Below are 12,817 nucleotides of genomic sequence, written 5' to 3'. Positions count from 1 at the left end.
GGGAGGGGGATGAGAGAAAGATCTGAAGAGAGGAATTATTTTTTTTGAGGAATAAGCGGGATTTAAGGGAAAAGGTCGGGCGGGAGTTACAGGGTCTGAGCCGTTTCGACAACCGTTGTCTTTGGGACTCGTGAGAGAAGTGGATGGTATGTCAGGTTGGTTAGGTGTTTCTCTCTTTACTCAAAATTCTAGGGCATTACTGAAGTGTTATAAAACTAATATATGAAGTTAATTCCCACATAGTTTTAAAACCGAATGAGAAACTCAAAGATTGGAATCAGAGAGTTTCTTGCCGAATATAGTAAACTATAAAGTATCGGCGAACACTAGCGTTAGCCAATGCAAGTGATCCTAGTACGTGGCACAATCTCGGGCAACTCGTTGCAAAGGTGAGTAAAGTTCAGATCGCTACTCTTAGGTATTTTCCATAATGTAAAAACACATTTCCTAGGAAATGTATGCTGTTATTACATTATGGAGGGAGGTCACTACCCAGACCGGTTTCAGCCTGTTTTGAGGCTTCATCAGTGAGTAGCTAGACCCAATGCCAAAGTGTATAGCGAAAAGAACTTATGTACTTTGCGAACGAGTTTTCCAAACAGGTGCAACCATTAAGTTACTTAAGTATAAAGAGCTAATAAGCTTCATTTCGGCAATGAAAACATTACTTAAATTAAGGGGATATTAATTCCCACATAGTTTTAAAACCGAATGAGAAACTCAAAGATTGGAATCAGAGAGTTTCTTGCCGAATATAGTAAACTATAAAGTATCGGCGAACACTAGCGTTAGCCAATGCAAGTGATCCTAGTACGTGGTACAATCTCGGGCAACTCGTTGCAAAGGTGAGTAAAGTTCAGATCGCTACTCTTAGGTATTTTCCATAATGTAAAAACACATTTCCTAGGAAATGTATGCTGTTATTACATTATGGAGGGAGGTCACTACCCAGACCGGTTTCAGCCTTTTTTGAGGCTTCATCAGTGAGTAGCTAGACCCAATGCCAAAGTGTATAGCGAAAAGAACTTATGTACTTTGCGAACGAGTTTGCAAAGTACATATTTTCCTGTTTGGAAAACTCGTTCGCAAAGTACATAAGTTCTTTTCGCTATACACTTTGGCATTGGGTCTAGCTACTCACTGATGAAGCCTCAAAAAAGGCTGAAACCGGTCTGGGTAGTGACCTCCCTCCATAATGTAATAACAGCATACATTTCCTAGGAAATGTGTTTTTACATTATGGAAAATACCTAAGAGTAGCGATCTGAACTTTACTCACCTTTGCAACGAGTTGCCCGAGATTGTACCACGTACTAGGATCACTTGCATTGGCTAACGCTAGTGTTCGCCGATACTTTATAGTTTACTATATTCGGCAAGAAACTCTCTGATTCCAATCTTTGAGTTTCTCATTCGGTTTTAAAACTATGTGGGAATTAATATCCCCTTAATTTAAGTAATGTTTTCATTGCCGAAATGAAGCTTATTAGCTCTTTATACTTAAGTAACTTAATGGTTGCACCTGTTTGGAAAACTCGTTCGCAAAGTACATAAGTTCTTTTCGCTATACACTTTGGCATTGGGTCTAGCTACTCACTGATGAAGCCTCAAAAAAGGCTGAAACCGGTCTGGGTAGTGACCTCCCTCCATAATGTAATAACAGCATACATTTCCTAGGAAATGTGTTTTTACATTATGGTAAATACCTAAGAGTAGCGATCTGAACTTTACTCACCATTGCAACGAGTTGCCCGAGATTGTACCACGTACTAGGATCACTTGCATTGGCTAACGCTAGTGTTCGCCGATACTTTATAGTTTACTATATTCGGCAAGAAACTCTCTGATTCCAATCTTTGAGTTTCTCATTCGGTTTTAAAACTATGTGGGAATTAATATCCCCTTAATTTAAGTAATGTTTTCATTGCCGAAATGAAGCTTATTAGCTCTTTATACTTAAGTAATATATGAAGAATAAAAAATAGGAGAAATTTTGGATATACCTTTTTGGATGTTGTTTTCTGTCTCCTTATTCCCAGCGATGTGCCTTCATATGCTGTTAAGCTGTTAAAGGAATGGTTTTTTTTGGGGGGGGGGGGGGAAGTGGGGGTAATTATTTGAAAAAAACCCGTTTTTTTTTTAATATATGTATAAATATTATTATTATTAAGGTGGGTAAGAGCGTGTTTTGGGAAGGGGGGGTGAGAGAAGGATCTGAAGAGAGGAATTATTTTTTCGGGGGGATAGGCAGGATTTAAGGGAAAAGGTTGGGCAGGAGTTACAGGGTGTGAGCCGTTTCGACAACTCTTGTCTTTTGGACTAGTGTGAGAAGTGACCTTGTTGATTTGCAGGGTATGTTTTTATCCAAGGATGTGGACCGCTACCTCAGTTTTTCCTGTACTTTGTATCCTGGTTGTTGTGTTTTTTATTGTTTAAATGTTCTGGAATAGGGATGTTACAGTCACGGAAATGTTCTTGTAATCTACTCAATAAAGACCTGATGGTAGAACCTGTGTAGATGAATTTCCCTTTTTGGCAGGGAAATTTGTAAACAACGTTGTGGTGTTCTAATATTTCTTTGTGCGTGTGTGTGAGGTTTTGTAGGTTTTAGAAATGTTGCCAATTTTTGGTTTGTGGTGAACACCACCAGTTTATAGTCGGTGTGTTGTTTGAAAATGTATTTGTAGGCTTTGTATGTGTTCTGGATGTATGGCAGTTTGATAATTTTTTGTGTTGGGAAGTTTGTTGCGGTTGTTGGATTGTTTTGCCTGGTTTTGGCTGTTTTTTGGCGTAATTTATAAGTTGTGTTGGGTAATGTTGAAAGTTTATTTTTCACTTGGTTAGACTATAATAAATTTAGTTTAATTCTTTATCCAAGTGTGAGCAAACAAAGTTTACACCTGAAAGTATCTTCAGGACTGGTGTAAGCTGGTACAACACCGGGCAACTCGTCAAAGGTGGAGCAAGCTAACATCACTCCTATCTCAGTATCTCCCATAATGCAAAACACATCTCCTGGCGGATATGTATAATGTTATGCATTAAGGGAAGGGCCACTACCCAGACTAGTTTTGAAATTTATTGAGGTCTCCTCAGTGGGAGCCAGGCCCAAGTGTAGATACCAGGCAGAAGCATTAGCGAGGTCATCTCTACCTATAGGAGTTGCCAGACGGTGTGCCACCTTTTTATTAAATTACTCTGGATTTAGAGAAAGATGTTGAAAGTTTATTTTTCACTTGGTTAGACTATAATAAATTTAGTTTAATCCTTTATCCAAGTGTGAGCAAACAAAGTCTGCCTGGTATCTCCACTTGGGCCTGGCTCCCACTGAGGAGACCTCAATAAAGAGGTCAAAACTAGTCTGGGTAGTGGCCCTTCCCTTAATGCATAACATTATACATATCCGCAAGGAGATGTGTTTTGCATTATGGGAGATACTGAGATAGGAGTGATGTTAGCTTGCTCCATCTTTGCAATGAGTTGCCCGGTGTTGTACCACCTTACCCCAGTCCTGAAGATACTTTCAGGCACGAACTTTGTTTGCTCACACTTGGATAAAGGATTAAACTAAATTTATTATTGTGTTGGATAATTCTGATTTTGAAAAATTTTTGTTGAAGTCTTTATTTTTGTGTTTAGATAATTACCGTTTGTTGAAAACTTGTAAGCATTTGTGAATTATATTAAGATGACTGATTTTTTAATTGAATAAGGATGGTATGAGTTAAAATGGAGGTAGTTTCCGATATGTGTGGGTTTGTGGAATATTTTCGTAACTATTTTGTTGTTTGTTTTGACTAATGTCAAGTTAAGGAAATTGATGGATTTGTCTTGTTTGCTGTTGCTGTAATTGTTAAGGGACGCCTGTAAGGTGGTGATGCATGTTGGTTTTCCAATGCATAGAATATCGTCCATGTATCGGCCATAAAGGGTGATGCCAGGTGGGAGGGAAGGTTTGAGTAGCAGTAATTCTATGTGTGCTAGGAACAATTCAGCTAAATGTCTGCTGATGTTTTGTACCATAGGGAGTCCGAAAATTTGGATGTACATGTTGTTAAAGCTGGAAAAGTTTGTTTTTCCAGAAATAATATTCCAGAAAATAAACACCATCATAAACAGTAAAATAATAGTAAAACACAACATTACTCTCAACCTGCACAAAGCCCTGATATCATTAAAAAAAGAATCCGAATATAATGATCACAAAAGCAGACAAAGGTGATACAGTAGTCTATAAACCAAACAGATTACCACAACAAAATAGCAGCTATTTTAAACGACCAACACACATACCAAAATGATCCCCAACCTCATAAAACAAATCAACAACATCCTACACACTCTAAAAAACAGAACAAGATAGACAAAATCACAATGAAAAACACAACACCTCGCACCACATGTAACCCTTATATGTTCAGCCAAATCAACACTGGCAAAGTTGGTTATCCAATACGGCCAAGTCTCTTCCAAAAACACCACCACGTCATCCTTATCGAAATTCGTAGCCAAACTATCAAACTGTTACAAACAACGTCAAAATCTATGATAAAAAACACAGACGACTTTATCCAAAAAATAAAAAACCTAACTTTATTCCTTGCTTCACTGGATGCAACTTCATTATACACCAATGTGGACATCCCCAGAACATTAGACATTGTACACACACTACTCACAGAAGACCACACACTATATTCATGAACAAAATTAACACAAAGTGATATCATAAACCTAAACTAGTAATCTCATCAAACTTTTTCAGCTTTAACAACATGTATTATACATCCAAATTTTTGGACTCCCTATGGGACAAAACATCGGCAGACATTTAGCTGAATTGTTCCAACCACACACAGAATCACTCCTACTCAACCCTTTCCTCCCACCCAGCATCACCCTTTATGGCCAATATGTGGACGATATTCTATGCATTGGAGAACCAACACGCATCACCACCTTACAGGCTTCCCTTAATGATTACAGCAACAGACTAAAATTCACCATACAAACCGAACAAGACAAATCCATCAATTTCCTAAACTTGACATTAGTCAAAACAAACAACAAAATAGCTACGAAAATATTCCACAAACCCACACATATTGGAAACTACCTCCATTTTAACTCATTCCATCCTTATTCAATTAAACAATCAATCATCTTTAACACAATTCATGAATGTTTACAAGTTTTCAACAAACCGTAATTATCTAAACACAGAAATAAAGAAGTTAACAAAAATTTTTCAAAAATGGAATTACCCAACACAACACAACTTATAAATTATGCCAACAAAACAGCGAAAACCAGACAAAACAACCCAACAATGAAAACAAACTTCCCAACACAAAAAAAATTATCAAACTGCCATATACATTCAGAACATATACAAAGCCTACAAATACATTTTCAAGCACACTTGACTATAAACTAGTGTTCACCACAAACCAAAAATGGGCAACACTTCTAAAGCCTACAAACCTCACACACACACAAAGAAATATTAGAACACCAAACGTTGTTTACAAATTTCCCTGCCAAAAAGAATGTGATGTCACCTACACAGATTCTACCATCAGGTCTTTATGGACTAGACTACAAGAACACTTCTGTGACTCTAACATCCCTATTCCAGAACATTTAAACAATAAAAAAGCAACAACCAAAAGAAAAACGGGATACAAAGTATAGGAAAAACTGAGATAGCAGTCCACGCCCTTGAACAAAAACATACCCTGCAAATCGACGAGGCCATAATATTAGACATACAAGACAACGAAACAATACTTAGAATATCGTAAATGATAGCCATAAAATGTGATGAAAACATAATAAACGTCAACTGACCCTACATAATCTCTGAGAGTTGGAAGCCCCACAACATAAAATTAGGTCATGACTCCGACCAATAGGAGAGAACACAAGTACACCAAAGACAGAAACACCTAACCAACATGACATAGCATCCACTTCTCCCTAGTCACGAAGACAACAATTGTCGAAACGGTTCCCACCCCTGACCTTTTTCCTTAAATCCCTCCTCTTTCCCCCAAAAATAACTCCTCTCTTCAGATCCTTCTCTTAACCTCTCCCAAAATGCTTTCTACCCCTTAATAATAATAATATTTATATATATATATATTAAAAAACCTGAGTTTTTTCCAAATAATTCCCCCCACATTACTTTACCCCCACTTTCTCCCAAAACCCCCTTCCTTTAACAGCTTAACAGCATATGAAGGCACATCGCCTGGAATAAGGAGAAAGAAAACAACATCCAAAAAGGTATGTCTAAAACTTCTCCTAGTTTTTATTTTTTATTCTTCATATATTAGTTTTATAACACTTCAGTAATTGCCATAGAATTTTGGGTAAAGAGCCAATGACATTGTAAAAAAAGGGGCACTCCTGAATGAAAGTAGGCTATATTAGCCATTAAAATAATAGTTTATTTTAGAGGAGTGACATGGAAATTTTCTCTGAAATAATACCTGTATTATTTTAAGTTTAATGGGATTCCAATTAACTTGCAGGAATTAATAATAGTGAAATGTGTGTTGTATAGTCTTTGTTGCAAATTATTATATTAAACAGCATAGTTAGAAAATCTAAATAAGAATTTTTTTTATAAAATGATTATTTGTTTTATTGCCCACAAGAATGATCCTTTTTATTTCAGGAAAATCATGTTAACAATTAAAGAGGTCCCAGTCACCGATTATTTAAATTGACTTGCAATCGGTTATTTTCTCATCACACTATGTGAGGAATTGATGTAATATTAGTTTATGACTTGAAAATCAGATAGAAATAATCTGTCTTTTATTTTGTATGAAAACTGGCACTTCAAATTTTCACACAGGATTTGCATGACAAACATTTTGGTTTAATATATGAAAGATAGCAAAGTTTTAGAAGGGTCCCCATTTTTTTTTCTTTTTCTTTTTTAGCAATTTAAAAAAATCAATATATTTTTATTGTCATAGTGGAGTTTGCTTTCCACCTCCATTTTTGTCATCACAAAAAAAGGGGGAAGGTGGAGTGTTTAAGGCTATGTAGTTTAGTAAAATCTCTTACAGAAAGATTTGAGTGACTTATGTTTATATTTTTAAATGTGCTCTTTTCTATTTAGTGGATTGCTGCATTGATAAAGAGTGTTGGTGTTTCACAAGTCGTGGTCTTGTGACTGTTGGTCAAGATGAAGTTATGGTTATCTTAGAAAGATTGACAAATGAAAATACCATACCTCGTGATGTTTTTCAGCTCTTTACTTCTATTTATGATAGTGCTAGCAAAGGTAATTAAAATATACTATTAAAAAGTTAGTGGAGAAATATTAAAATATTGAACCATGTTTATTATATACTTTTTCCCCCCTACTCTCTTTCACTGCTTTTAGTCATAAAAGTTATATTCCTCACCAATAGAAAAAAAAATCTGCTCTTAAGCTAAGGAAAAAAAAAAATAATAATAATAGTAAAACCAAGAAAGTGAACTCTAGTGATTCTTAACAATAAGTAATATGAGAACAAAATCGATTTATTTATTTATTTATTTTTATTTTTTAAAGATAGCTCTGTTTACTCAACTCGGTGCATATACTGGAAGACCGGTACTGTAGTAACTTATAATGCCTAATTGGCCTAGGCTAGTCATCCACTCATCTACTGGTTATGCATCATATCAAGGCAAATTCACTGTTTTGACTCATTGTAGATGGGTGTGATAAATAAAATAGAATCTATACAAAAGTTTTCTCTCAGATATGTTGAACATTTATAAGCTTTATCTGCAGACCAAGTGGAAACACTTATAATTAACAGTATAGACTGACCATATGATTTCTATTATCCTCTTGTTGAACTTGTAGGTCTCAAATTTTGAGAAAGTTGTTCTCTCTCTCTCTCTCTCTCAAAGGCAGTTAAAACCTCTTCATATAATGTAGAGCAGTTCACAAAATTTTGGCATTTCTTACTCTTTTGGAAATCTGTAATCCTATGTGTGTGTGTGTGTGTGTGTGTGTGTGTGTGTGTAGTGGGGAGGACTGTACTTTAATACATGCAAAATCATTCAAAATCAAAGTCAATGTTTACAGTATAATGGTAACATGGTATTAACATATGATATGTGAATACCACGACTATATAGAAAATATAATTGCAGGTGAATGCTATATACACACACACACATAGCATTATATATGTATATATAGCACACACACATATGTGAATCAATCCTATTTTATACTTATATGATTTAATTGTAGTCCTAACAATAGGGCAGTTTTAAGGTAAGTGTTCATTGAAAGAGCATATCATGATTTAAAGAAGAAAAAAATATTCTGAAAAATGTCTAACTTAATTTTTTGTTCTACAGAAAAGAACTTGAAAATATACTCTAAAGAATTCAAAGTTTTTCAGTTATGTAGATTAAGGAGGACCAGGCTAAATAATTCAGAGTTGAACATTAGATTTGATGGTTTGCCATCATTTTCATTTGGGTATTTTTTTTTTTTTTCAAGTTATTTGATAAAATTAGAGTAAACCGTTTTTGATCAGTAGTAAAGCAAAGAAAAAAAAATCTACAAACCAATACATAAGTTAACTTTTACTGTAACCAACTTATAGGGAATCTACACACACCTGCATGCGCACATACAATAAAAAAACTGTTCAAAGAAATAGTTTGTTACAGTGAATTTCTCTTTCAGAATAGTATTATGGCCATTGGAATTGTTATAATTCCATGAACTCCATATCACCATCAGCAGTATTGAAGATTGTCAGCATCAGTATAAGAGATATCAGTGGAAAAGAAGCAGAACTGTCAGAAGAACTAGAGACGTACCAGATAATAATAGTGTTACCAAAATGGGAAGTGTGTGTGTGTGGGGGGGGTGAGATTCTTCTAAATAACCTCTACAAGATGCTATATTCTGGTTGTAGTGAGCAGGGAAAGGAAGGAGTAGCTGTGGTTTTCAGCATTAAGCACAATAAGCTTCTTGAACAACAGACATTATTATTATTATGTGACACCTCCAGGGAGTTCAAAGACTCATCGAGGGAGAGTGTGCCATCAGCATCGAACGATTGAATCCCTTCCAACTACTAACTGCACTCAAACTTGCTTAACTTTTTGTGTGAGTCATTATTAGCAGAAGCTGTACCAATCGACCAACCTTTGCTGACATTATTTCCAGCAGAGTGATGGGGAACTGGAGAATGAGGCTTATTTGTGCCTGTGATCCCACAGAAGATTTTACTAAAGAAGTAGAGGAATTTTTCAAGTAATTAGAGAAAGACAAAAAGAAAAGTTGATCTTAACAGCAGTGTAGAAAATGAATATCAGACATAAAGAAATGGTTATGGAAAATTTAGGATAGGAGCTAGTTAATAATGATAGTATGTAAGCTGATGGATTCCTGTTCTGGACCTGGACTAGTCATTACTAATACCATGTTCTAATATAAAGATACACATGAAGAGAAAACACAAGAGAAAAAAAAAATGAAATGTCTTATTGAATTTACCAACCTGGTTGGCCAAGTGGTTAGCATATCTGCTCTCCAACCAAAGGTTGAGGGCTCGAATCCTGCTGTGGCCTTGGGTGTTTGTGATCATCTGTGAAAATGGTGGTGGTGGTGGCAGGCAGTAGATGGTGTTGGTGTAGTTCATGGATTTTCTTCCTTCTTCTTTTTGCTGGCCTGGTTGGTCGAGTGGTTAGCATATCCGCTTTCCAGCCAAAAGGCTGCAGGTTCGTATCCCATCGTGGACATGGATGTTTGTGATTGTCTATGAAAATACTAATGTGGTGGACAGTAGATGGCAGTTGGTGTATTGGTAGATTGGCGTAGATGATGTGGCTTGCTGTAGTTGGTGGTGGAGATGGAGAGTTGTAGAGTAGGTGCAATCCCTCGATGAGTCTTTGGGCTCCCCAGAGGTATCGAGTAATAATAGTAATAATAATTTGTTATTAATGCTCGCATGCTGATTTAGGAAACAAGTATGCAGGTCACTTGAAATAGGAAGTGATCACCATTTAGTCTTGAATGAGTTAAAATGGAAAATCATACTGAAAAGTGTGTAAGAAGGTTTTAAGAAGAATCAAAGACAGTTGCTTTCAGTGGTAAACAGTACACTCAAATATACAAATATTATTTAAGAAAAAATAAAATCATTTGAAGACTAGAATCAATCATTGGAGACTTATTAGCAACCGAAAAAAGCATTGATTTATTCACTCATGAAACTCTTGAAGTTGTATGCAAGGATAGAAAAATCAGAATTCTGTTGGAAGTTAAAGAGGCAGTCATAGAAAAGAAGAAAGCATATTGAATGTTCCCAGCAGCCAATCAGTATGCTCCAAAAGAATACAGGGAAAAATATAAGTTAGCAGCAAAACAATGTGGGAAAGTTAAACAAAAATCATGGGAAAACTATAGAAGATAAATATCAAGAATATAACAAAATGTTCTGGAGACTGTTGAAAAGCTAAGAAATTGAAAAAAGCATACTGTAAACGGAATCAGATGATAAAGGTGATATGAGAACTTGAAGATATTCTTGATGTCTGGAGTAATTTGAAAGATCACTGAATGAAACAAGAAGTGACAGAGTAGTGATAGAAAATAGTCAAGAGGAGTGCAATCAGGAGTACATATCATTACTTCATGTAGTAAAGACCATCAAAAATGTGAAATGTGAAAAGGCAGCTGGAGTAAACATTATTCGATTCAATCAGAAATGTTCAAATATAGAGGTATAACATTTTACAGTGGCTGTACTGCATAATTCAGGTGGGTCAGAAGATTGGATCCCACATGATTGGAGCACAGGTCTTGAGGTCTACCCTTCTATTTAAAAAGAGAAATAAAACAATGGGAAAATTACACAGGAATTTCAGGAGGTTGTCAGGATCATATTATCATGCTAAGACAAATAGTTTTCAAATCCTTGGTATTTTCAATGTTTTGTAGATCTGGAAAACACACGACAAGATACCAAGACAAAAGCTGTTTAGAATGCTACAGTTATATGGTGTGGATGGTACATTATATCAAGCAGTACATGATCTAATATTTGAGTTATAAATCAGCTAGAATTCATGATGAGCCAAAAGACTTATTCTGAATTCAAGGATGTTTTTTATTAACACTCCATGTATTTCCTTGACATGTTGTGCTGTCTGTATGGCTAACAGCATACAGGAAGTTGTTTAACAAAAGCTAAAAACTGACAAAAAATACTAAACATTTCCCAACAGCTGCTATTTCTATAAATTGAACACGAGAACAATAGTTTAATCACATGTATCATTAAGTATGTTATGTGAGGTCTCTACATTGTTGTGCAAACCTCTGTTTGCTGGCAATCACATACCGTGGTCTTGAATATCGCCCATATTAATTAATGATTTCCAAATGTTGAGAATTATTCATTGGTTTCTGTTTAGTATGCCTTTCGAGTGAATGACCTCAAGAAGACCCATTGAACCATCCTTTGCAGTAATTCTCTTCTAAGTAAGTGATGAAGGATACTTATGATGTTCTTTGAGGATGTGCACAGCGAGCTCACTGTTTTCTTCCCTTTTGTTTTAAACATCATTTATGTTCTTTGTTATGGATTTTGAAACTTTTCCCAGTTTGACCTGTGTACATCTTTCCAAGAGAACACAGAATCTTGTATACTCTAGTATGTTTATAAAATGGAATTTTTTCTTTAGGGAAATGTCGGAAACTTCATAAGATGTTATCTGGTTTGAAGGCTGTTCTGATGTTGATTGATCTTAATATTTGGCCTGTTTTTCTTGATACATTGCCAACATATGGTATTGGATACATTAAGTGTCTTTGTAATTAATTTCTGGGTTATCATGGGATGGTTCATCAGAATTTTTTTTTTTTTCTTTTTAAAGTAGCCATTTTGGAGGAACTGATTACATAGGATTTGAAGTTCTTATTTTCTTTTAATTTTATCATTTGCTAGTATATTTAAAGCTTTATTTTAATCATTAATTAATATGTTACATTCACGATCTCTCCTATGCCCTCAATTACATCAGAGTTTACACAGCAATATAAAGAATGCATATAACATGCCTAATGACACACATTATTAAACTATTATTCTAGTCTTTTCAGTTTACAGAACTAGCAGCTGTTGTGAAACAGTTTTTTTTTTTTTTCCAGTTTTTTCCTTATGTTAAATAACACCTGAAGGATGCTGTAAGCCAGGTAGACAGCAAAACATGTTCAGAAAATATATCTAGTGTTAATAAAAAAAAACATCTGAGTTAAAACTCAGTTATTTATTATTTGAGCTATTTTACTATCTCACCATCATTGCAGTAGGTCTTGATGACATTAATTATGGAATGATAAAATGTCTTCCTTCATCTTTTGTATATCATCATCATTATCATCAAATTCCTGATATATCTCTCAAGAGGTGTACAGGATATCAACAGTAATACATGCAAAATTACATCATTACTAACTTCCTATCTATTTTCCTCCAAATCGGTCTGTTACCTGTCAAGACTCGAACATTATCAGATCTTATATTTCTGTCTTCTGAGGCACTTTTTACTATATCAATCCACCTATATCTTGGTCTTTCTCTGGGTCTTTTTCCTACCAACCTGACAGCTGGCAGAGAATACTTGTTTTGATAATCTTTCCTCTCCCATTCTGTTTAAGTGACCATACCACCTGAGATTAGCTCTGCTAATCATTCCTGGATGCTGACAGTGGCAAGTTCTTTCCCAATATCCTTGTTTTTAATATGATATTGCCATTGATGCCATCTGTTCATGC

The 12,817-nt window shown here is 35.3% G+C and overlaps 1 protein-coding gene across 2 annotated transcripts in view; it reads left to right on the top strand.

Moving 5' to 3' along the window:
• Sara (Smad anchor for receptor activation) overlaps positions 1-12,817 on the top strand; it is a 418,622-nt gene that overhangs the window by 241,677 nt on the left and 164,128 nt on the right. For both annotated transcript variants that reach the window (XM_090410157.1, XM_090410156.1), the window contains one exon: positions 7,136-7,300. In XM_090410157.1, coding sequence (XP_090266283.1) covers positions 7,136-7,300 — 165 coding nt within the window. The remainder of the gene's footprint in view (positions 1-7,135; positions 7,301-12,817) is intronic.

Source organism: Typopeltis vanoorti, chromosome 20 (assembly GCF_054136105.1).
Source record: "Typopeltis vanoorti isolate ZY-2024b chromosome 20, IOZ_Tvanoo_1.0, whole genome shotgun sequence".
Taxonomy (NCBI): domain Eukaryota; kingdom Metazoa; phylum Arthropoda; class Arachnida; order Uropygi; family Thelyphonidae; genus Typopeltis; species Typopeltis vanoorti.
Note: the sequence above shows the minus strand (reverse complement) of the source record. Positions and strands in the feature narration are given on the sequence as shown.